The sequence below is a fragment of the Cyphomyrmex costatus genome, unplaced genomic scaffold (genome assembly GCF_001594065.2).
Source record: "Cyphomyrmex costatus isolate MS0001 unplaced genomic scaffold, Ccosl1.0 scaffold127, whole genome shotgun sequence".
In the NCBI taxonomy this organism is placed as follows: domain Eukaryota; kingdom Metazoa; phylum Arthropoda; class Insecta; order Hymenoptera; family Formicidae; genus Cyphomyrmex; species Cyphomyrmex costatus.
This window is the reverse complement of record NW_017275249.1, coordinates 307697-334931: the sequence shown is the minus strand read 5'-3', so window position 1 is coordinate 334931 and position 27235 is coordinate 307697. Positions and strand designations below refer to the sequence as shown.

Sequence of the window (27235 nt, the reverse complement as noted above, 5' to 3'; positions counted from 1 at the left end):
TGCAAAGCCATTTTTACTCTTTTTATTAGTATTGTCATTCGCGTTAACTGATTCGTTGAGAATCGGATAGTTTCTCATGATATTTACGAATCATACTATCATATTATTTTGTTACATTGCCGTGCGAAACTCTGTTCCACGTCCACGGGAGATTTCCAGATATCATGATAAATGCGTCCGCGCTAAATGTGCGCGAAATAACAATTCGCCGTGATACGCTTGACGTTGCTTATTGTGTGCCCAGTCGACAGTGTGGTAGTACCGAGATGAGACAGTAAACGGGCTGTCTCCTAGCTAGGACACATTGTGCCAGAGGTTGTTCTACAACGGTGAGCAGACAGCAGCAGATACCAGAGCTACGGAGGAAGTGGGTTTCATTAGTAGTGGTGGTGGCGTCGGCGGTGGTGGTACTTGGGTGCTCGAGTGCTGGTGCTGATACTGGTACTGGTATTGGTGCTGGTACTGGTACCGCTGTTGCTACTACTACTGCTATTGCTACTGCTATATTGTAACTGTTATTGCAACTGCTATTGCTATTGTTACTGTTACTGATACTGCTACCAGCGATTGGTGTTGCTTGCTGATGGTGGTAGTGAGTGCACGATATAGTTTGCTTCTCTCTTTGTAAGTTTACATTACCATACATTTCTTTGCTACTCTTACTTATGAACTAAGATTTCACCTATGTTTCTTGATCGCTATAGTACCACGACTATTCTTCAGGATCTTTGGTCTTATTACAGTTGTTTACCTCTTCTCTTCTCTCACTCTCTTTTCTTTTTTTCTCCTTCTTTTTTGCTTTTTTATATTTATTTCTTTCTTCTTTCGTTTCTTTCTTCATATCTTCCGCAAATGCCGACCGTCATCTCATCCACTCTCCATGTCTAACGTGATCATGTATGATTGAAAAAAGTGTGTGTGCCTTGTCCTCTTCGTCGGCACTGTGTATCCATATATAAACGACTTGATATTGGAAATAACGGGAGAAAAAACTAGCATCGAAAAAACTCGTCGCTTACATATACTATTTCGCGTGTGGTTTTCGCGGATAGTTTTTGTGCGCGCACAAACGTGGAAGATCATTGATTTTACAATTGGATTCTACGGATTCCACGGTACGATCTCTCCAGTGCTGATACGTAAGCAATCAGGTAATGTAAACTTCTAGGAACAGTAAGGTTCTAATTATTAAATTTTGTATAAGCTATTATTGTAAGCTATATTATGTAGTAGTACTTTAAATTATAATATCAACTATATATACATAAAAATAAAGCTGATTTCATAATTTAAAGTACTGTATATTAGCCCTTACATAAAACATACAATAAATATTATATTTCTCGCGTTACATTGTACGCATACAATATTTTTATTGAAAATGTATAAAATATTAAGTATACACATCTCATGCTCTTTGTACAACTTATATAATATATGTATAGAGTATTTATAAGAATTTTTGACAAATTTTTATATTATGTCCTATACTCTTTCTCTTTCTTTCTTTCTTTTTCTTTGATTATTACATATTTATATTTATTATTAGTTACTTAGACTTTATTCATTTACAGAGAATGAAAGAAATTTTTAACTTTAAAGAATTTCTATTTACAAGTATATCTCTCAGTATTTATATCATATATTTAATAATCTTGTTGCAGAATGTATCGCACACTACTTTTTCTTGTCATCATTTACGGGAATATTCGTGGAATGCAATTCCATACCAAAGGAGATGTACCTCGTTTATATCATCCACGCTTCTTAATGTATGAGGAACCGTATAACATCGAGTTCAAGTACCACAATTATGAACAGATGAGCCGCTTTCTTCGCGCGACGTCCCTTCGATTTCAAAATCTCACCGCGCTATATTCGATAGGAAAGTCGGTGAAAGGTACATTATCTTCTTACAATACCTAATTGAGATCATCATTAAAATAGTAAATTTTAAAAGAGAACGTTTATATCATCATTTGTGTTTTATTCACACATTTTAACGTTCAAGCATATATTTAACAATATTAAAGTAGAAAAGTAAAATATATTTTTTATATTTTAAAATATATGTGTATAATCAAGTGTTATTCATACAACAGGTCGAGATTTATGGGTAATGGTCGTTTCATCCTCACCTTACGAGCACATGATCGGAAAACCTGATGTAAAGTATATCGCTAACATACATGGAAACGAAGCTGTGGGACGCGAATTAATGCTACATCTTATTCACGTACGTAATTATATCAAGCATTGAAATTTCCATATTACATTACTTGAAATGATGAATAATACATGCGCAGCGTATATTACACTCTTACAATTTGGTTCACCGCGTATACATTGCTTTATGAAAAAAGATTTATTCGGATAAAAGATTTTATCTAGTCAAATAATTGCAAATGACAATAATCTCTAATTATAAATTAATATCGATTAACTGACGGACATTAAATTAATATGAATAATAATATTATTATTAATAATTTATTTGCATTTGACAAGTGGCACACATATATGTTTCTTACAAATAGCTATATCTCTTTTTTCGTTTTTTTTCTTCTAGTTTCTTGTGACATCGTACGGATTAGACGCATATATTACATGGTTATTAGACAATACAAGAATTCATATTTTACCGTCAATGAATCCTGACGGCTTCGAAGTTTCTAAAGAGGGACGCTGTGATGGTGGTCAAGGCAGGTTAGATATTAATATTTAAACGATTTATATTTTTTTAACTTATTTTTTGACCATTTCTATTTTTTCAATCAGGTCAGGTTGTGCTAACCGACGATGAAATTTTTAGTTCAAACCTAATTGCCTAACATTGAACACGTTGAATGACAATCTTTTTTGATATTTCTTTCAAAGGGACTTACTTTCGATTTAAACATAAAATTGAAAGGTTTGCGCTTAATGTTTCACAAAATAGCCATAGACCAAATAGAAATAAATAATCATTAAGAACGCTGACAAATACGTTGTTAAATATTTCTGTTTTGCTAAAGGAAATATATCTTGAAGCGTTAAAATACGCTTTGCGATATAATCCGTAATCTTTTAATCGCTTTGCGCAAAATAAATTATAGTTTCTAATTCTCATCTTTACGATTCGATGTATGATTATACAGGTATAACGCGCGCGGCTTTGACCTAAACCGTAATTTCCCGGACTATTTTAAGCAAAACAATAAAAAGAGCCAGCCAGAGACCGAAGCTGTTAAAGAATGGGTTTCGAAGATTCAGTTCGTGCTTTCGGGCAGTCTGCACGGTGGTGCTCTCGTGGCCAGTTATCCCTTCGACAATACCCCAAATTCGCGTAAGTTAAATCACCTTGGTTCAGTTACCGTTTCGCACGCGGAGCTAAAATCGTTAAAAGGCGGGCAGCGTGGCTCGTTCGATCGTCCTCGATCCGACTCCAAGCCACGGAATCGCACAGAGTCGTAACACTTCGCTCTGTCGTATCACGATCGTCCTCTTTGCGAGATACGATTCTGAAAGAAAAACGAACAAAGACAAAAACAGGAAAAGGATAGAACAGCATTATTTTTCGGATGCAATCCCTCCAGCGTTTTGACTGGCTCGATTCCAAATTTGTTTCATTTGTATATTAAACAACTGCAATTAACAGACAGATTATAGACAGCTATGACTATATATATAGCTGCATACGGCTCTGAAGTTATCATTATATTATGTAAACTTTCATGCCATCAGGAATATGTCGATCGGCGCCACTATGTGCAGGTATTGTGCAACATGTATGATTATCTTTTGTTGTTAATATAAGCAACTTTATTTACTTTATCATTTACTTGCAAAACGTAAGAAACATTTCAGAAGTACGATTACTTTTGATTGACTCAAATGTAATATTGAAAAAAAGGTAAAAAAATGATAAAGTTTACTTCTTTTATGAAAATTATGTTAAGAAGATGATTGTTTTTTAACTGTATTAGCAAACGTATGAAAATGAAATATTTGAATGCACAATTAGACATGGCATGAATCGCATACAATGTACAATTTTGCTCTGAACAAAAAGAATAAAAAAAGAAAGAAAAAAAGATGATAATATTATAGATGCCTCGACATTCTCAATGAGAAATCAGAGCCAAAGATTTAAAAAGAATGTCTAGTGGACATTTTTTTTCCAAGACAATTTGCAGATTGCACAAATCATCTCCGTATTTTCTATCTACATTGGATATATAGTTTATCCAATGTTTAAACAGTAACAAGATGATATAGAGAGAATAGTGTTTCAGAGTTTCACGTCAACGCCGAGCGTCTCACCAGATGACGATGTATTTCAACATTTATCGTTGACGTATTCTCGAAACCACGGATCTATGTATCAGGGATTACCCTGCTCTCCGTCTCAGCCCGCATTTAAACGTGGAATTACTAATGGTGCCGAATGGTATCCGCTTACCGGTGGTATGCAAGATTTCAACTACGTATGGAACGGCTGTATGGAGATCACCTTGGAACTTTCGTGCTGCAAATATCCCCCAGCCGCGGATCTACCACATTACTGGGCGGAAAATCGAGCGGTGAGTAGATTTATAAAGTAGTGGAAAATAAAGATCGTATACAGTTTACAATTAATAAAAGAGAAAAAGAGACGCACAGAGAGAGAGAGAAGAGGACCGAGAACTATCAACTTTATATACTTTTATCTTGAATTTCAATAACTGTTCGGTGTCCTTCTCTTTGTTTTCAACAACTTATAGATAAGAAAAGATGAATAATTTCCAAATTATCCGTGCTGTCCGGAATTATATGTACGATAGACATTTACGAGATCTGATTTGGACGTCCATACGACATCGATTGCTTGGGCTATTTTTTAGAATGTATCTGTTTTGCGTTAAAATGCATGTTCGATATATATTCTTTTTTATAGAAATAATATGTTTTTATTATCTTTTTTTTTTAGTCTTTAATCAAATTTTTGGCGGAGGCTCACAGAGGTGTTCATGGTTTTGTTATCGATGACAATGGTAATCCCATCGAAAGAGCTTCCATTAAAGTGAAATCACGAGATGTTAGTTTTTCAACAACGAAATATGGTGAATTTTGGAGAATTCTTTTACCTGGTGTTTATAAATTAGAGGTACGTTACGAAATGTAATGATCAGGAGACGCGGTAGTATCTCCGGCCATGTTCAAAAACTGAGAGACATAAGTTAATAATTTGTCTGTACAACTATTCTCTCATTATATTGCCTTACGTACTTATTAGAATGCCAAAATATTATATGATAAAATATGATAAAATAAGAAACTTATTAGACACTCGCTGTTTACTCACATTGTATCATGTTAAATCTGATATTTTATATATATATATGTTTTTGTCAGGTATTTTCGAACGGATATATACCTCGTGAGATTGAATTTGTAGTAATCGAACAACATCCGACGCTTCTTAATGTTACTCTTTACTCAGTAAAAGTAAGTAATGTTATCAATTAGTGCGGAAGATCCACATTCGTGCATTTTTTATTCGTGTATTTTTATTGACTATTTTTTTATTCATTTACGTTGAATATATATATATATATGTACATACTTTTTATTTGTTATATTTAGAAAAAGAGGAGGATTATTCTATAAAATAATCCCAAAAAATCTATTGCTAATATTTGATACTTTATACGTTTCAATTATCCTTACATTTTAATATGTTATTAAAATTCATTATACTTGGAACAGAGACAATACGACGATGAAAATGGGTCTGTTTTATATAATGGAAACATCGGCGGAAGGCCTTATCCACACCGCGACCATACATTACATTATCGACCTCAATCAGGAGTTAATACCGCGGCTGATGCCAATAACGGTATCTTCTCGTCTATCAGTAACGGATTTAACAATTTTGTGACCAACCTCTTTGGATAATCTTGTGAAACATATATACAAATAATATTACTTATTTATATTATCGTGTAAAGTAAAGTAAAACATTAAAGTTAGTCTGTCTATATTTGATGGATGGTGCAAAAAAAACATAATCCGATTAATCGGCAAAATACTGCCAAATAATAATGCAACCTAAGTTATTTTATATTAAGTTTGATATTCCAAAGTTATACTCGTAAAATATTTATGTATTTGTGAAAAGCATATATTAAAAAGTGTACTTTTATTCTGTTTATAAATATATAAACGCAACTATTTTTATTTATATATTATGTAGAAGAAATAGTTAATATAATTATAATTCTTTATTCCGTTTTCTAATAGACGTGTTATTTAATATTAAATTTTATATCTTTTACTTATAATAATAATGTTAATAAGTTATCAAAAAAAAGGAAGATAACAAATATGTTATTCTATGAAATTCGTAATTGTCTGTACAATAGCAGTAATCCATACTGCTGCGGCAAAAGCTCCAGCATCCATTTCCTTTAAATACTGAGCTTGTTTTATATAACTAGCTCGTCCCGCTCTGTAAACAAATGTATCATTTTTATCGTTACATTTTAAATATTTACAAAAAATTTAACAGGGAAAAGCGATTAACTTAAAAATATTTGATAGAAAATTTAAATCATTTCAAATTAAATTTTTCTAATTTAGTAAAACTGCAGAAAAGGAGAGCAACCCCCGATGATCTTGACCTTGACGTATATTGTCAAAGTCATGACTCTGAGTGACCCCCAACAAGTTTTATCCGTCGATCGTCTTTTGTTAAAAAGTTATGAACAAAAAAAGTTTCAAAACTAACATATTATTTCTGCTATACATGTATAATAAGTACTAATCTAGACCTCCTCCTGTTTAGAAACGTTAAACTTTCTACGTGAAGTAACTCTCACCTCCTCTCCCCCCTGCAAAGAGGCGCATGACTTCTATAATTGTACTGTTCACATGGTTTTCGACTTTCCATGTGAAACGATAGCTACCACACATCAAAAAATGGGTTGGGTTAGGTTATTTTTAAGTAGTTTATTTCTGTAGTGGAGCCTGCCCTCCCGCAGAGGGGATGGAACCTACTGTATTCACGCATATGACTGCAGCATACACTTTTGCATAACGCATAAGAGAATCAACCAATGCTTCTCTTCCGTGAGGAAGAAAAGAAAGATTATCTTCTTCTTCTTCTTCCAATTATTGACCAGGCAGCTAACCAGACTGAAACTAGATCCGCGAAAAATATTGATAAATCGAATTGTAAACTCAAAAGCACCGGCCGCCTCGAAACCGGGCAAACACGGGTATAAGTGAATGATGCAATAACGAATAAAATGGCGCGTCCCCTCAAGCACTGGACGCCTGTGGCTACGACGCCCGTTCTCTGCACCGCACGGCCACGCGCCGAGACGAATGAGGGGACTCTCGTGATAAGAAATGAAAGGCACGCAGTCGAAGTCGGCAACACTTTTCAAAAATATTGGTCGAGGCGCAATATAACTCGAGACGGGGCGAAGCACGTCCGGCTCGCTCGAGTGTCCTCACAATTGAAAGAAAGATTATAATTTGTTGATTCTCTTTTATGCGTCACAAATTAAAGGTGTGCTACGGCCTATACATTTACAATAAGCAACATGGAAGTGTGAGCTCTTTCGCAAGATGAGAGGTGGGGTGAGAGTCGCTTCGCATGAATGCCCTGCGGGGGAGGGTTCCACTACTGTAAAAAGTAACCTAACCTAATCCATATTTTGATGTGACGTAGCTCTCGCTTCACGTGGAAAAAATTTAACTGTTATAACACGAGAATTCTCTGCTTTAAAAATAAAAGTATTAGGGGTTTATAATGAGTATACATTCTATAACAGTTACCTTCTCCAATAAGGAAGAATAATAAAATAAACCCATACATGCAATTAATAAAAAACTAAAATAAACTCATATACTATGTAATGTATGTAATTATAATTGCACTGCCACACGTGGGTTATTTCGACTTTCTACGCGAAACGTGGTCCACTCCATTACTTTCATGAATAAAATATAGTCGATATGTATATTTATTTTTCAAACTTTTTTTGTTAATAACTTTTTAACGAAGGATGACTGACGGATAAAACTTGTTGAGAGTCACTCATCAGAGGATCATAGACCTTGACAACATATGTTAAGATCAAGGTCATCGAGGGTTGCTCCCATTTTCTGCAGTTTTACCAAAACTTTCCTTTTGCAAAATTGCATCTGACAATATAATTTTTGCATAGAAGGCAGATTAAAATTAACGAATGAGCGCTCTGGATCTATGTAGCACTCATGGGCTGTGTTCGGAAATGCACTGCCAGTACTGAAAATCTATAGTATACGTAACGTGGACTATAGATTTTCAGTACTGGCAGTGCATTTCCGAACACGGCCATGGTCGACGCGCGTTTCTCATTCGCTTGTACCTAATCCTTGGCTAAGTACATAATTATATAACAAACGTTTCATCTAAAACTAGGACCTTCTCAATGTTAGTAGCTGGAAATTTACAAGACATTTAATTTTTAAATCTGTTTAAATATTCGACATGTATAAATATAATGTAAGATTTGTTTTTATGCATACGATTAATTATTGAGTAGGCCATAGTTTTGAGATAAAACTTTATTATAATCACAAAGATGAATCAAATACAAACGAAAATTTTGCTCTGAAGTCTAGAGAAGATAAAATAGGATGATATAACGTTAAGGTGTTTTAGTGGGGATATTAGGAGGGGATTTCTAATCTGAGAACGTCCTCGGGTCAGTACGGCAGTCTGCAACAAGATGAGTGAGAAAAAGGTTTATTTTCGTTCGTTGTGCGCGCAACTGATCATAATTAAATCTGACGAAGGAGGGGATTCGGCCTGCTGAAATTTTCCGTAGATTATGCCGTGCAATAATTCGGGAAATCAATCCTTTCACAACTCCACCGTGTGTTCTTTTGGCACAAGACTTTCTCTAGAAAACGAAAAAAAATCGAAAAATCGAAAATTGCTGCGCCGTCCCAGAACAAGTTCAACGAAAAACGATATTCGTGCGATTCGTGGAGACCGACTAACGTATTACAATTGCCGAAATTGCTGCTCGTCTTAGAAACAGTTATTATGGCAGTACCCAAAAAATTATTTCAAATGATACAGAAAGGTATCAGTTCATTGAGTCCCACATCTTCTCACGAAGCAGCACAAAAATGTTCGTCTTGATATCTGCCGATGGCTTTTGGATCGAGACAGAAGGAGACTTTCACACGTTTGGACTCCTGAAAGAGGCATTGGAAAAAAAGATGCCAACAATGACGACATAAAAAATAAATCTTCCAGTTAGATGGGTAAAATGCGTTTCAAAAACAGAAAGTTACGCAAAAAAAAATATTTTGTATTTTTATTTCATATAAAAAAATTTTTTTTTAATTCTCGTTTATATTTGATCCACCCTCGTATACTATATACTTTAAATCTCGAAAATCAGTAAATATTAGCAATATTAAAAACTAGCATTGGCTCTTAACTTATTTTATAATTTGTAAGTAAATATTATATATATTCATATATTTATTGTACTTTAAATATTAAAGTACATGGATGTCTTTTATATTGCAACATTCATATCTACTCACTTTGGTTTCATATTTCTCGTAGAATAACATCCTTCCCATGCTGCTGTGGTTATTTTCTCGTAAAAATCACTAGAATACTCCTTTAACAATTTTTCATACGTCGTACACACCGCGTACATTGTATCAATCTAAAGATATTGATTGACAAAAATATTAATTAAAAATTCTCTTATATTTTTAATACAAGCCCTATGTCTATTCCACAATAAATTTAATTTTTTGCAACAAGTAGTAACATGACGAACAGATTTTAATATTATGAAATTTTTTCTGTTCATTTATAATAGTGTCTTTAATAATATTGTAATATACACTAATAATGATATATATTTTAATAATTATAATGCATAAGTGCAAACCATAGTCCTGTCGCCAACTTTCGCTCTTCCGTATTTCTCTAAACAATTTAATCCGCTGCGAAATGCACAAAACCAAATGCTTCGCATATCCTTCTCTTGCCTGAATGATGCCAATATTTTCGAACCAGTCGTAAAAAATAAACAATATAGAGCTCCAGAAGTTCCGCCCATACATTCTTCCGCGATGTTTGCTATTTCCAACAATAACGTTGCTGGATGCGACAAGGATAAATTTTCTAAATTACTTAAAATACCTATAGAATGTAAAGAAAGAGAGAAGGAGAGTTAGTAAACTCTTGTTAAAAATTATAAGATATATATATATATATAGTGTGTGTATATACACGCGCGCGCGTGTACAGAATGGGTCATTTTACATGATACACTGAAGTATCTCAAAAAAAAAAAAAGATATAGAAAAAATGTTTTAAACAAAAGTTGCTCAGTTATTAGAGGTAAAGAAAGTGATAAATTTGGTTGACCTAGTAAAAATGTCCTTAAAGTCAGATCAAGATTACCAAAAATTTTTTTAATGGAAATCTTAAATTTTTATGTCATGTTCATATAGTTAACGTTAAGATCTTTTCAAACCACTATAATAATATATTTTTTCATTTAGCACTTTACAAGTTATAGGGTTTGAAAGTTAACAAATCAAAGCTGGAAACTGTTTCAGCACGTTAATATTAATCACGTAATTGTCAATTATCAAGTAATTGTTACAATTGGTGTCATTTTCTATTCTATACGTTCAGATAAGCTATCATGGAGTCAAATTCAGCTTCAACTTCTAAAATACTTAATAAAAAAATATTTTATTATTATAGAATTTCGAAAAAGTCTTGATATCAGCTATACAAACATAAAATAAAAAATTGGGATTTTTATTTAAAAAATTTTTGACCTGACTTTAAGGATGTCTCTTTAGTCAACCAAAACCACTACACTTTCTTTCCCCCTAATAACTAAGGGTGCTTTCTAAGAGTTAGACACAGTGTAACAGAGTGAATTATTACATTCTAGCTTATTGTTTGCCTATGTTATACCCTAAGCAACTTTTGTTTAAAATAATACAAAAATCTTTTATATTTTTCGAGATATTTCAGTGTATAACTTAAAATAACTCACTCTGTGCACACACACATACATCGAAATTTATTATATATGTATATGCGTACCATTGGCAAATCGTTTTAATGTCAATCCGCAATCTCCGTCGCCGCAACCACGATCTAGCTCATTAAGATACGCCTCTTTCTCGATAATAGCGACACATGCGTTTTTCAAACATAATTTAATCAGGCATTGATCGCTCATATTTAACAATATTCCTATCTTCTCTACTTCTTCTTTCTTCACATCTTTTAATAGAGTGTTTAATGGAGTTAAAATCGAAGGAATGCTATAAGTGCAGCCTGGCCAACATGGTGCCGTCGTTTTTTCGTCAAGGCAATCGATAAATACATTCCCATGGTTTTCGGTTAATTTTAGCAAACTTATATGTATCCCGACACTATTTAAGGATGTCATTAAAACACCGGAGTAGACGCGAACAGGCTGTATACTTGCCTTTTCTGCATTAAAAAAAACCAACATAACAATCATAAATGTAGACTAATAATAAATTAAAAATGTTGAATTAACAGAGGAAAAATGTGCTAATTATTTCAGCAAAAACAAGAAAAGTCGTTAATCAGGAGACGCGGTAATGTCTCTGGCCATGGGGAACATATACGTTTGTCGGTTTCAAAAAATCGATTTTTTTAATGCATTTTTCGTCAGTTTAAACCTTTAAGAATATTATCCTAAAACCGTTTTTTAAAATTCCAAAAGTAAAGAAGTTACAACACATTTTGTCAGGCAGTGCATAGGCGTGCGCTTGCCTATTCTAAAGCGGCGCGCCGCGCCGGTAGAAGAAGAGAGTCGAATCCTTATACATATAACAAGGAAAGCCCTTATAAGTCGCCGCTTCACTAAAAATTATCAAATGGAGGCAAATTTTGAGCAGGAAAGTTCCCTATATGGTCCAGGAATTGACGATGACGTATAAGTTGAATAAATTCAGTTTTACTTTAATAGAGTAAAATTGTTTAAAAACTTTAAATGCATTTTTCTCAAAATCATGTTTTTAAAGTCGGTGACAATGATAACTTGAAGACGGATCCACCGATTTGTCTTTTTTCTTACTGAAAGTTTATAAAATTTGTTTGTCGTTGTCGTATCTGATTTTTAAAATTTGAATTCTTTTTATTATTTTTTTAAACAAACAAAATTTTTTGTCGAAAATCGGCACTTTGACTTTAAAAGTTCACCATTTTGTTTAAAATGCAAATTTTAAAAATTGGATACGACAACGACAAGGAAATTTACTCTTCTTTAAGATGCCGTTTGATTTTTGTGTTTTAGATAAACGGGTAATGAGAAATCATTGTAACCGCGGAATCATGCGTGGCGTACATGACTAACTACATGACAGTGAAATGGGGAGATTTTCCAACAAATTTACTTTAAAAAAATTTGTATGAGAATTACAAAAGGTGTACTTTGTTATGCAAAAAGTCCTATTTTTATAATTTATCTCTTGGTTCTAAAAAAAATTCGTGAAAAATGCCTTTTTTGAGGCTCCAAACGTATATGCTCCCTTAAGTCAGTTCTATATTTTCAAAAATAATATTAATTATATAGCGTTTTTGGCTCGAATTTCGAGTTTGCACCAACTTGAGTTGGAAAATACTTTGTTATTGATAGACTTTACATGCTCTACCAATAGGAGAACACAAAACGTCATTAATTCAACTCATATTAGTGCAAACTCGGTCGGATTAAAAACGCCAATAGTATTATGTAAGTACAAAAGTTTGTGCTTATTTCTAATAGATGTCATTTGGAGCATTATATATCAGCGCCAACTATTGTTATGTGGACGTATTATAAAATCATAGGAAATAGATATTTAAATTACCATTCGAGCAAAAGACAAAAGTATTTTGATTGAATTTACATCAAGAAAAGTGTTTGAAAATGAGTGAAGAAAAGTTACATATTTACAACATTTATGCTTTATGAGTTTTGGAAGGGTGTAACAGTTGGAAATACAATAAAAAATGTTCAAGATATCAGGACGTGCACTAGCAATTCGAGCGTAAAGAAATGATTTGGACGTGGTGATTTCGGCCATCCACGCTCTGATATTAAAAATCACATTTTTTTCTTCTTTAACGTAAAACCGAGTTTTATGATCAAGGCATTCGTGTGTTATAAAAAAAAAAGAAAAAAGGTACATAAAAAAGATAAAAAAGAAAAGGAAGATAGATAAAAAAGATAGATTTTAAAAAGATTATAGAAAACGATGGAAATTATATAATTGTTTAATAAAAAAATTTTTCATGCAAAATTACTGCTTGAGTTTTATTAATAAATTAAGCACAGTAAAGAGTTGAGGAACCCGGGGCTATTTAACTTTAGGGGGCCCTTCTTTTCAATCTTTATGAATTGTATAGTTTTATAATTATAAGTCTTGAAGCTTAAAATAATGACAAAAAATAATAAATCAAATATTAAAGATTCATGTCAATGTCTTATTGGCATGGTGGAGATGTAGCATCTCAGTCGACCGCTGAAGTTAAGTACCGATAAGTGATCAAATAGGTATTTTGAAAAAACTTTCTGCAAAATATGGAACAGCATCTACTATATATTAATGGAATAAAAACTAATTTTTTTTAAGATTAAAAATAATTTCAAATAATTTTAATTTTAATTTTAATCAAAACTTTTTCCTAAATGTAACGGGGGCTCCTATTTCCGTGGGGCCTGGGGTTATAGTCCCCCCCTAGGCCCCCCCCTTAATCCGGGCCTGGGCACGGCAATAGTAGGCCGGGCGGATACATGTATTCGGTAATCTTTAGACATTAATATCTCGTTAACTTTACAAAAATCGTAAAATGTTACAGGACTTTCCATCTCAATTTAGTCCGCTCTATCTGTCCACGAAATCCGTCAGATGAATTTTGGGACACCCTGTATATTTACATAAAATATAATATAATTATAATAAGTATTTGTAAGAATATATTTTCTAAAAATGTGTCGAACTAAAAATTTTTTAATTGATTAATAAACAGTGACCATCTAACCCCGTCTCATTTTAATCAATCCATTTGCAGTAAACAATCGATATGGAGAGAGAGACTGAAAAACTCATATTTACAATATATCATTTTTTACTGAAATGAACGGATATGATTTATTTATCATATCATATGTAAGTGGCTCATATTATATTCATATGTATATATACAAATTATATATATATTATATAAAAGAAGAAAAAACAACAAATAAGTACTCACGAAGCTGATTTACAACCTCATAGACGATTATTCCTTGTTCCAATTGACTTAAAGCACCGAAATTATTGACTATAACCGCGACCGAGTCATTAGCGGACAAAGATAAAGCCTCACAAATGCGCTTTAGCATTAACATCACCAGTTCAGATGCAGTCCTGATCTTAATTTTCTCATATCCTGCTTCTCCGTGCACTCCCATTCCACACTCTATCTCATCCTGTGCAAGCTCGAACATGAGACCTTGACCTACATTTAATATCTCATTGTCAGATTAAGCATACACTGAAAAAAATCTTGTTCGTAGTATCAATAAATGACATTTATTGACTTGAAATTCATTGATATACAATGAACTTTTATTCTTTTTAATAAATATATTATAAATATTACATTGAGAATTATTTTTAGCTAATAACTGGATTTAATAATATAACAAATCACTGTTTATTAGATAATTTACTGTACTTGAATGTACCATAACTCATACACACAATGTAACATTTAATTAAATTGATGAAAAAATTCGTTCTATCAGTGAATCGTACGTGGTCATAGATTCAATAAATTCATTCATTACATATGTGTCGTATTATAAAATTTTATAGAAGTAATAAAATACATTCATCATACAATATAAACGCATTGTTTTATTAAAGTCTGTACATTAGCTCGATAATCGAATTCATTGTAGATATGTATTAAAGAAAATGTTTTTTGTTATCATATAATAAATCCATAGCAGATTGTTTCAATGTACATATTCATTGTGTTACAAAAAAATGAATTCTATATAATAATAATTTTGTAACTCATATTCATGATCCTTTTATAAAATCTAAATCATTATAGGAATAAAATTGTTTTATTGGATCAATTTTAATAAATTTTTTATGAGGATAAAATATAATCAAGAATTTTGTAATTAAGGACGTTCACCGGCTACAATCGTAACCAAAAGTTTACTGCTCGCTCGCTTCTCGGTGCATAGCGCATGTCTCTCCCCACTCCGCTTCCCATGCCAATACTTTTTCTGCTGAGTGTACTCACGCACAAGCAAACGGGGTTCGATGCCTTGTATGTATACACGCACACTAGCCTGTTGAAAAAAGCGGAGACCCGTCTCATAGCAACGGCTCTCCTTCCATGCGGCGACTTACTTCAAGTGCTGTCGGATACACCACTTCGAACTTCGACAACTCAAAAACGGCACCGCTACGGATCCCCGTTTTTTTTTATGTTATTTCTAGCATCGTCCTGCATCATATCCTAATTTTTTAGAACAATCCTATAGATATCACAGTCGCTATGAATTGAAATGTCACTTGAGCGCACGCTTGGACTATACCTTACATGTTAAAAGCTGCAACTTTGAAAATTAATAACTCGAATTCGGTACCGCTAAATTTTTTGAATTTTGGAGGATATATCGATAATGATATTAATATCATGTAGTTAAAATTTGAAGCATTTTGTATAGAAATCGATTAGCCGGTGAACGTCCTTAATGTAAAATTATCTTCTTTTCAGCTAAACTCCTTACATACAGTTCATCTTTCCTCTTTTCTTTTCACGTTAAGAAGATAAAGAAAATTATTATTGCTATTTTTTCCTTGCTTTCCTTTCTTTTTTTTTTAAACCTCTTTTAACAAAGAAAAAATATCCTTGCTAAAATATTCCAGATATCTGATCGAATATCGGATATCCAAAAAGAATGTGACATTTAAAAAATATCTGATATCCGATAATAATAGATATTCGTAGAGTGGCGTTTCAAGACCGAAAAATTGTTCGGGGCGCGATTTAAGAGACTACATACGTAATACAAATTCAATTCACATGTACGGTTCTATAAGATTTAATATTTGAATAATAGATATATCATACTCGTATATCTAGAAAAAAGTGACTGGATAACAATAATGAAGGAATAAAGATTGTCTGGATTCTGACCCATCTTTCTATTCGTCCATCGGATGGAAGAATGGAACAACCGCGTACATGTAGAAGTGCTTGGCCGTGCATAACACAGCGCATGTATATACATATGAGGGATGAGTATTATTCAATAATTATTTATTTAAATAACAAAATCTAAAACAATAAAAGTTTATTCGTTATTCGACCACTTGTGAATGACGAATAAAAATTTATTCGTTATTCGACCACTTGTGAATGGCGAATAAAAATTTATTCGTTATTCAAGTACTTGTGAGTGGTGAATAAAAATTTACTTGTTATTCAGCTACTCTTGATTAATAATTAAAATTATGAATATTAATGATATTAAATATCGTTTTATTATTAAATATCGTTGTTGGATGAAAGTGTCTTCAGAATACATGACAGAACTACGGAATGTCTATAAAAACTGTAAATATATGATAGAACTATGTCGAATGTAGAGCGAATCGTTCTATATTGGATAAATTGATAATAATTAATTCGTTCCAAGTCCCTTCATATTCCTTAATCGTTAATAAAGTAAATATTAATAAAAGTTATTACACAGAAAAAATCTCAAAAAATTTATTAATAAGTTATTTGTAAATAACTTATTAATTTTTAAGACACATAAAACGGACTGGAAATGACTTAAGTAATCAATTGGGTCATGGTAAAGCGAAATAAATTCTAATGGGTGCCATTGCGTGTCTCCTGAGAGAGACATTAGACGATTAATATTCATGCTCAGTCCAAGATTTACATTACTTCTATTATTTGCAGATATATTTTTATGTTCTCATATACTATGTTATTAATATGTCTATTATATTTAATTTTAATTATTATTTGCCATGTTTTGAATAATAAATTTTTATTTCTTATTAAAAATGGATTGAATAACGAACAAATTATTATATTTATTATTCACAAATGACCGAATAACAAATAAATTCTTATTCGTCATTTATTGAAAAGCCCAATTAAGACTAAATATTTATTTATTAATCGTCAATCTTGTCAATCCCTGTATACGAGTAATTATCGTGATTATGGCGCGCGTGCACGCGCGGCTTGAATGTATATGTATAATATAACAGTAATTTATTATTACATAATCGTAATTGTTTCATACCTGGTATTGCGCACGCGGATAATCCGATTCCATAGGTTGCAGTGTTTTGTGAAACACATCGTGCAATTTCTGCTACTTTACACAGAGGGAAACTCTTTTCTGCGAAAGCACCTGCAATTTTTATAACGAACAGCATGCCCACCAGTCCGCGTCTACCAGCGACGCTTTGTTCATTTACGGGAATACTGCAGTCATCATCCACGATTATTTCCTCCACCTGATTTTATTGAGATAATTATACATAAATTCCAAATATGTTAAAAATTTGAAACAATTAATTTATATTATTGTTTGCGGGTGAAATGTGGAAGATTTTCGTTTTACCGCAACGTCCGCTTGTCGAATCTTCTCAATCGCTATGCCAAAATTCAAACGATCCCCCGTGTAATTAGGTATCACAACCACAATACCATCTAAAGAAAGATATTAATATACATATATGTGACTTAAAAAAAGAATACTTTTTAATAATAAGTAAGTAAAGTAAAGAGACCTTTGTTATTTTCTGCAATACACTGAAGAGCATATGTGATATGAATAGACGGCGGTGCTGCAAAAATAGATCCTGCTATGGAAGCTGTCAACATACCGCTGCCAACAAATCCTATAAAAAGACATACGGCAAAAAATGTTCATGTATATAAAGTTTCCGTTCTTAAATTAAGCTTTTATTAATAATTATACATATATCTAAAAAATATATATATCTAAACTTCTCTTAACGCATCTAAATTCTGGTAACAACACAAATTATATAAGTAAAATATTATTCGCAATAATTTTTATCTTACCTTAAAAAGAAGACTATACTTATTTTCGAGGGGGTAACCACTATATGAAATATTGTTCCACAGATTATATGATTTCATGTAATTTTATATAATTTTATTTGATGACAAATAATTTTGCCTCACTATATATGCGGTCATTTGGTAAAATAAACGATTTTATCTAATATTACACAATTATTTCTTGTAATTGTCGGATTATACATCGAAATTTTATATAAATTTTATAATGATTTCAGGGACTCCGTCCCACGATTACATTAAGTGATTACCCCCTCGCTTATTTTCACATAAATAAAACAAACGAGATTTATACTGATTAAAATGTTAACTTAATTTAAGAAAACCAAATGTATGTACGCATGTACGCGCACGCGTAATAATAAATAAAATTAATATTGTGATATATAATATATATATAATATTAATACACAGTATTAATTTCTTTTACCTGCAGCAAATGGTTCGTGTCCACTACCGCCGCCACAAATCAAGGCCACTTTACCTTGACGATTCCTATGCTAAAGTATATGTAGATATATATAAATTATATTCAGAATTTTAGAGAAGAGTATATTATATATAACAAAGTTATATAAACAATTATTTGGTCCAGTGATATATATTAATTTAAATAACCACATCAATGGTATTAAAATAATAGTTCAATATATTAGGTATAATAAGCAGGGTATAATATGAGAGTATCAATAATAGTGCAGTAATTAGAATGCAATTGCAATTCACAAAATATATTCTCAAATGATCTTGACATACGATTTAGTTTGCTGTTTTTAATGATTAACATTACACAAATATGACTTATAATTTATATATTTCTCTGTTGTCTTTTTATCATACTCTTTAGTTTAGTCACTTGATTAAACAGCGAAAAGAGAGACAAACGCAATTCTCAACCAGCAAGTAGTAAATGCTCATTCTATGTCTATAGAAAAATACGTTTCCCAACCATTTGGCGGACTATACATATGTAACAACGAATTATTATCAAATGTATTGCTAAAAATGGTTCAAAGTGAGCCAAAACGTTCAATCAAATATTATATATATCTAAATCATATGTAAAAGTCATTTGAGAATATATCTATACGCTCCAATTAGCGCACTGTTATTGATGCTCTTATATAATATACCTATAACCTTTATACACACGTAATATGTTGAATTATTAAATACTGATAGCCCTATTAATTTATTTAATAGGACTCTCAGTATTTAGAATGTAAATATTAGAATGTAAAATTTGTTTTTTTTTTAAGAAATAAAAAATTTAAAAAAGTAGAAGAGAGAGAACACTTTTTATTATTTACAAAGCATTCTTGTAAATAAGCATTCGAAAAACATCGAATGTTATAAACATATCTGCTATCATCTAACTGTAATGAAGCAATAGCATAAAAGCGTATTTTTATATGTATACGTACATCTGGTGATAGTACAACTCTGTGCGATACATGATGTTCTAGTTGCGGATACGTATAGGATAACCCTGATAGAGTCTCAGACACGGCATCGTCTAACAAGTTAATTAAATTCTTTGACATTGCCATCGTAAGTCACGGTCAGATGGAGTACTAACGTTGAATTCTTGTAAAATATATGAGATAAATTTCAACAAGATCTGTAAATCTCCAATGATCCCCACTTTTAGATCCCGGGTTATCAGAATGTTTCATGCGACGTATGATGTATTTGATAATTTAGATCTATAAATTGGAAATGGACGACAAAGTTAAAACATTACATTCAACTGCTTATTCACTTGCTCGAAAGTGAGTGATTTACGTTTCTCTTATATAACACGATTCTTATTACGATTCTTACGTTCGTGTTTTTATAATTGTTACAATTACTAAATCACGAGAATGTAAGATTCAGATATATGCGAGTAATTTAATAATTACCTCTCGAAAATATAATTACTGAGAAAAGAGACAACTTAGACTATTTAACCGAAAAATATTCTGTGAGTTTGAATTTATTAATTTGATAATCGAAAAATAATTAAAGCAGTAAAAAATATTGTTGTTTTATTTAGAAAATATACCTTTATTAAAATCCATATGTGTATCGGTAAAAAAAAAATTAGATGTTTTAAAAAAATAGATCTCTATTTGAATGTATAAAATGAATTTTTTGTGGTTAAACTAGCTAGTGTACACTTTTGGAACTTAAAATGAGATAGGTATATATTTATATGGTGCACTGCACTCATCGTATTTCGTAATATTGCACTATATTATGGTACACATATGTTGTGTTCGATTAGCGTCACATTACATTACTTAAGTAGCACATTATATTCGGACTTTATATTCGGATAGATAAAGCAAACTGAACGAGTGCAAAATTTCTTGCACTGCCAATTTTGACAGTGCAGTTTGCTGACACTATTGAGTAATCGCGGTTAGATTGAAGTGATGGCGTTTAACCGATTTTTGTTTCTAAATGAAATAGAAAGCAGCAGTAGTGACGATGAGATAGCAAATTTTATTGTTAATTGTGTAAAAGAGAAGAAACCAAAAATAAAAAATTTCATGATGTTATAAATGAATATTCGAATAAAGAAGTAAGTAAATTTATATAACTGCAGTGAGGGACTCCGCAGAATAAAAGGAACAGAGAACAGAGAATAAGAATTTCAACCTATCAGAAATCATCAGGGTTGGGTAAGTTAATATTTTTTAATATATTAACTAAAAACCAGGATTTCTGAACATCGAAATCATATTAGACGTAATACGACAACTCGATCAGTGATTACTGAGCATAGGTTGCAGCATGACCATGACTTTCTTTGGGATGAGGTAGAGATTCTGGATGAAGAACCTAATTACAGAAAACGAATAGTGTCAGAAATGATTAATATTAAAAGACAGGAAAATAGTTTAAACTTACAAACAGACACTGAAGGCCTGCAAGATATGTATATGCCTCTGATAAACAAAGTTTGACATTGTTATGCGGCTGCTTTTTTCAGTTTACAGTCAATTTCAGCAGAGTACAGACGTGTCATTATCTCATTTTAATTTTCTTGTTTTTAATGTCTTCATTAATTATAATTATGTTAATATGTATTTTGACAAATGCAACAGCCTTGATATAAAAATTGTGTGTAGATGAGTCCATCATTTAAGGTTTGAAATTAAACTTATTTATTATTTTTGTTAATTTTTACACTATTTGTTAATTAAGTTGTATAGTAAGTTTAATCATTTTTCCACAGATTTATTACCGATCGATCAGTCGTTTTAATAAATTTCTTTCTTTAAGAATGGATTCTTCTGTTATTAACAATGCTTCTTATTACTGCACTAATTGTACTTCTGAAGAAGACTCAATTCAAGAGTCGAAACTAGTTAAGTTATGTATTTGAAGAGCTACGATTTTGCGATAACGTAAAGTTATTTTTTAATTCTTTTGTTTTTACATGTTATGTTTTTTGCGTTTTTTTGACGATTTAATATTTATTTTATGTTTTTGACTTCATTTAAATATTATAAAATTTTTTAATTCTTGACTCTTAATTTGTCTTTTTAATTTATTATTTGTTTTAAACTAAGAGTCCTTTACATCATTTATTATTGTTTTCAATATTTTTTCTTAACTGAATAAAGTTAAAGTTAATGGCTTTACAAAATTAATAAAGTTAAGTTAAAAGTTGAAGGAATAAAAAATTAACTTAACGTAAGTTATAGTACCCATAGTAAGTATAGTACCCATTGCAAGAAGCTACCATGATTTTTTTCGAATTTTTTTATCAACATAGTCATGAGATATGAATTTTTTTCAAAATTCGCAATTTTCAAATGCCTATAACTTTGCGAAAAATAATCCAAATAAAACGTTTTTTTTTTAATTGTGTGTTTTTTTTCTCTAGTTTTCAAAAAAATATATTAAGAAAAGTTTCAAAATTGTTTTTTTATTTTTTTTTAATTTAATGTAAAAAATTATTAATTTTTTAAAATATATATATGACACGTTTAATTTAAAAAAAAAATTCTTATAAAAACTTAGATTTATTTGATGATTTTTAAGACTAATTTAATCGTGGGCAAATTTTTCCTTCTATTTTTTTTCAAATTAATTTTTTTTCAATTTTGCATTTTTTACACGATAAAATATTATATAGATATAACTCGTGACATTTTCATTTCCTAAAATTTTCGGTTTATTCTCAATGTAATAACTTATTTTTTAATATTTACCTATTTAAAAAAAAAAGTGTTTGATTGATATTACTTTTATATTAAACTTATCGTGTTCTTTTATGGGTGCCAACTTCACAGAGCTGCTCTGTGAAGTCGGCACTCCTAAATGCAAATTTTGATAACATCATTATTGCATTCGTTTGTCCACTGATTGTCCACGTTTGTCCACCCATTATTTTCGTTTGTCCAACCCTCCTAAAAAAAAGTTATACACAAAAAAAATTGTAGTACCCCCAAGTGATTATTTTTCATTATTATGAAAAATATAATAAAAATAAGGTAAACAAACGCAAATAATGGGTGGACAATCGTGGACAAACGAATGCAATAATGATTTTATCAAAATTCGCATTTAGGGATGCCGACTTCACAGAGCAGCTCTATGAAGTTGGCACCCCTAAATGCGAATTTTGATAAAATCATTATTGCATTCGTTCACTGTTTGTCCACTGTTGGTCCACCCGTTTTTTCATTTGTTCACCCTCCAAAAAAACGTACATATACAAACTTCACAGAGCAACTCTGTGAATTACTAAATTTGATTAGCTTTGCCCATAAGACTTTCCTACTACGTTTTGCGTTTCTGTGCGGGCAAAACTAATCAAATTTAGTAATTGTACATGCAAGCTTAATTCTTGTATGCACAAGTGTAGCCGTACTCTTACAAATAAGATTGGACAATAATAACAATTTATAAAAATGAAAAATTATATTGTAAAAAAATTCATAATAAGAAAACGATAATTTTAGTATAAAAGTAATATCGGCACCCCTAAATGCGAATTTTGATAAAATCATTATTGCATTCGTTTGTCCACGATTGTCCACCCATTATTTTCGTTTGTCCACCCTTTTATTATATTTTTATTATATTTTTCATAATAATGAAAAATAATCACGGAAACACTTTTTTTTTAAATATGTAAATATAAAAAAATAAGTTATTACATTGAGAATAAATCGAAAATTTTAGGAAATAAAAATGTCACGAGTTTATATCTATATAATATTTTATCGTGTAAAAAAATGCAAAATTGAAAAAAAATTAATTCGAAAAAAATAGAAGGAAAAATTTACCCACGATTAAATTATAGTCTTAAAAATCATCAAATAAATCTAAGTTTTTATAAGAATTTTTTTTTTAATTAAACGTGTCATATTTTAAAAAATTAATAATTTTTAAATTATTAATATAATTAAATTTTAAAAAAATTAAAAAACAATTTTGAAACTTTTCTTGATATCTTTTTTTAAAATCTAGAGAACAAAACACATAATTTAAAAAAAAAAACATTTTATTTGGATTATTTTTCGCAAAGTTATAGGCATTTGAAAATTGCGAATTTTGAAATATGCGAATTTAAAAAAAAATTCATATCTCATGACTATATTGATAAAAAGTTCGGAAAAAATTGTGGTATCTTCTTGCGATGGGTACTATAATATATCAAAATTTCAGCCAAATCAAAAATCCAAAAGTTTTCGAGTGGCACACTTTGGATGGAATGCCCCATATACATATGCATATAATTCTTTATGGTATATTTAATAAAAAATTACAAAAAATAGTGTGTGTATATATATATATATATATATATATATATATATGTAAGTGTAAAAGTAAAGTGTATTCCATATTCTGTTGATTCCTACAATACTATGATCAATATATTCGGAAAATAAAGCTAAGTGCATTTTTTTAATTGCAAATAACTTTTTAAATACTATAATTATAATAGAGAAATATTATATTATATAACATATAACTTTTCAAAGACATTACATAAATATAAAATTTAATACACTGTTCCTGTTTGTTGTATAATAAAATAGTAACTTATTTTAATTTTTATCAAAATTAAGATTTTGTAATTGGGCCTTTATTCCACCCATTTCCTCAATTATTGTATTATTATTATTACTACATAATATTGAACTGAAAAATGAATTGACACTGATTGCAGACTCGACGCGAATCCTGTTCGCTATGTGGTGGATATTCATTTTAATATTGACGTCTTTTTACACGGCGAATCTTACTGCGTTTCTTACGAGGCCACAGTTTACCTTGCCGATTAACGATTTAAAAGATATATTGCGTAAAGGTTATCAGTGGATTGCTTATAAAGGGCGCACAATCGACTTTATGCTTTCTGAAGTAAGTCTTCTCGCAAACACGTATTTAAGAGTCATTCAAGAGAAAATTTGACAGATTTGTTATTACATAATCTTGTCCAATAATTGCGATTTGAAATTGATAATAAGAGCTGCAAGCATTGATCATTTTATCATGATCATAAAACGTTAAAATAATACTAGTTTGCACAACAGAAAATTACTTTGAATTAAACGCATTAATAATATATTTAATAATATATCTAACATTTTTAATATAACCCATACAAAAATAACCAAAAATAACCCATATCGAAATTTAAAAAAATGCATATTATAGAGGATAAACAATACATACTCATGACTTCTGATTAGAATTTTAAGATAATATTAATCTTTTATATAAAAAATATGAAATATTGTAAAAAAGCAAGTTTTGGTTCATTAAACTTCTGCAGTTATTTCGGAAACGTGTTAGTGTTTAACGTGCGGCATTTCAATCAAATTCTATAAAAAACATTTTGTCTGGTTGAAAGTAATTAAAAAAAATACTTTTTGTAAATTAGTGTAATTAATATAAAGCTTAAAATTTATTTTTAATGTTTTCAGTTCGACGACGTTGAGGATTTAAATCTCTTAAACGTTACAAGATGGAAGGATCACTATATTACGTCGTACGAGTATCCGGTTGATGATATTTTTAATGCTGTGGAGAAGAGTGAGTACTATCGTCAAAAATTTCAAGCACATACTTTTATAAATAAAAAGAAATATGATATTAATCTCTAGACAAATTGTTCCTTGGGGAGAATTATTACCTCCAAACTCTAATATTCGAGAATTATATCAACAAAACCCGCCAACACCTGCACCATCGGAACAGATGTACATACGTTATTATGCCTAATACGATTTTGGTGATCAATAAAGCATTCGCCTTTCCCGTAAATTCTACTTTGGAGAAACCATTTAATAAAGAGTAAGCGACAAATTTTTGTGTATATACATATATATTAAAAGATAGAATTAACATTTTATTTAAAAAGTAAATAGAGAATTACGGTTAACCCTCAAACAGCACACTGGTGCGAATTGGGATTTTGTGATTTCATTTACTTATTTAACCGTGATAATATTCTTCAAAATACTTTCAAAACCATACTTTCTTGGGGTAAAATTTCTCAACAAAGCGATTGGCGCAACTCAAATTTAGTTAAATTATTCTTAAGTTATAAAAAAATGGTTATTGTTTTGAGAAAGAAGCCAATATTTTGAAAATTTTGCTGATACGAATTCGCACCAGTGTGCCGTTTGAGGGTTAATTAGACTTATATATTCTTCAAGTTTTTTCGAATTTAGATAATACAATAATAATAATAATAATAGATAATAAAATTTTAAAAAGATAGAATATTATTTTATATAAATTTTATAAATCATGTACTAAGCTTATAATTCGTATCCTAAAAATACAGTCATCAATCGTATTGTCATTTATCAATAATCTAATATTATTAGCAGTGCAATTCAATAAAAGATTGAATGTGTTTCAGATTGATAACTTTAATGGCATCTGGTATAATAAAGCGCGAGAAACTGAAGAATCTGCCAATTGCGCAGATATGTCCGCTGGATCTTCGATCCAGCGAAAGACGATTGTCATTTTCCGATTTATCCTTGACATTTAAAGTGGTCATCGCTGGATATATAATTGCGATGGTGATTTTCGTTCTCGAGATATCAATTAATTGGTTGGCGAAGTCTTACAAACGGCGAAAGAAAACTGGCAAATGGTGCGATCGCACGTTCTCCTGCAAGTGGAAACGGAAATCAAATGATTCTTTGATCCCGCGATTGGTGTATACCACCAAGAATCAGCTGTTCGACAAACGGAACATACAGCCACCGTCTTTAAACATTCCATACGATATCGCTCAGGGAAAGAAGCATTGCATTAATGGGCGTGATTATTATATCGTGTTCGATCGTTATGGTGATCAAAGATTAATACCTATTCGTACGCCATCAGCGTTTCTGTTTCAATACACAGCGTAATAAAAGGATAATTTACACGCTTGACGAACCGTATCAAATAAACGATGGAATTTATTTAAAATTTCAACAATTTCGTATAAATTGCGTGCTAAACACTGTAATTCGTACGCAAAAAATTGTATAGTCATCAATCATGTAGTCATTCATTGACATAATCTAGTATCATTCACGAAATAGCATTTCAAATTGTAGGACTTTATATATGTACATTTAACGTGCAGTACTAATGATTTTTTGAAGTATATGCATATGTTGATATGTAATATAATATAGAGAAATAGGCAAAAAATATATGTGATAGTTAGTGTATTAAAGAAATAAATAAGTTAAAAAGAATATATCTTTTTGTTTAAAAAATAAATTTCTAGTCTTCACAAAAAATTTTATTAAAAAAGTAAATAAAAAGACAATTTTATTCAGTTAAATATTAATAATTCTTTCCACCTTCCTAAATATTAATCCATGTTTTTTATTTTATTTAAACAAATACTGTATATATTATATTACACTTAATTATTATATATATATAATAAAAAAGATTAATTTTATTTGGGATCGCCATTATCACCAATAGTCGCAGATATGGTTATGCAGGATTTCGAAGAAACTGCTATTGGTCTATTACCTATTCATCTCAATTTTTATTATCGCTATGTTGATGATATTATTTTAGCAGCTCCTT

The 27235-nt window shown here is 30.8% G+C and overlaps 3 protein-coding genes across 3 annotated transcripts; 2 read left to right on the top strand and 1 right to left on the bottom strand.

Moving 5' to 3' along the window:
* Positions 1-337: 337 nt before the first annotated feature.
* LOC108782440 (carboxypeptidase D) lies at positions 338-6066 on the top strand. Its single transcript, XM_018550721.1, has 10 exons — positions 338-367; positions 914-1151; positions 1665-1900; positions 2103-2236; positions 2570-2706; positions 3138-3325; positions 4267-4562; positions 4949-5125; positions 5374-5466; positions 5728-6066. Exons 3-10 carry the CDS (start codon positions 1666-1668, stop codon positions 5917-5919), a joined length of 1452 nt encoding a protein of 483 aa, XP_018406223.1. The 5' UTR covers positions 338-367; positions 914-1151; position 1665; the 3' UTR covers positions 5920-6066.
* A 285-nt stretch (positions 6067-6351) lies between these two features.
* On the bottom strand, positions 6352-19722 carry LOC108782426 (triokinase/FMN cyclase). The gene is made up of 10 exons (XM_018550704.1): positions 19597-19722; positions 18603-18672; positions 17857-17967; positions 17688-17776; positions 17364-17580; positions 14288-14533; positions 11114-11509; positions 9936-10189; positions 9577-9704; positions 6352-6472 (listed from the first exon to the last, which is right to left on the bottom strand). The coding sequence occupies exons 1-10, from the start codon at positions 19720-19722 to the stop codon at positions 6352-6354; spliced, it is 1758 nt and encodes a 585-aa protein (XP_018406206.1).
* Positions 19723-20953: 1231 nt separating this feature from the next.
* LOC108782425 (glutamate receptor 1) lies at positions 20954-26553 on the top strand. The gene is made up of 5 exons (XM_018550703.1): positions 20954-20979; positions 24247-24541; positions 25108-25216; positions 25288-25477; positions 26052-26553. The coding sequence occupies exons 1-5, from the start codon at positions 20954-20956 to the stop codon at positions 26551-26553; spliced, it is 1122 nt and encodes a 373-aa protein (XP_018406205.1).
* The last annotated feature ends 682 nt before the right edge of the window (positions 26554-27235 follow it).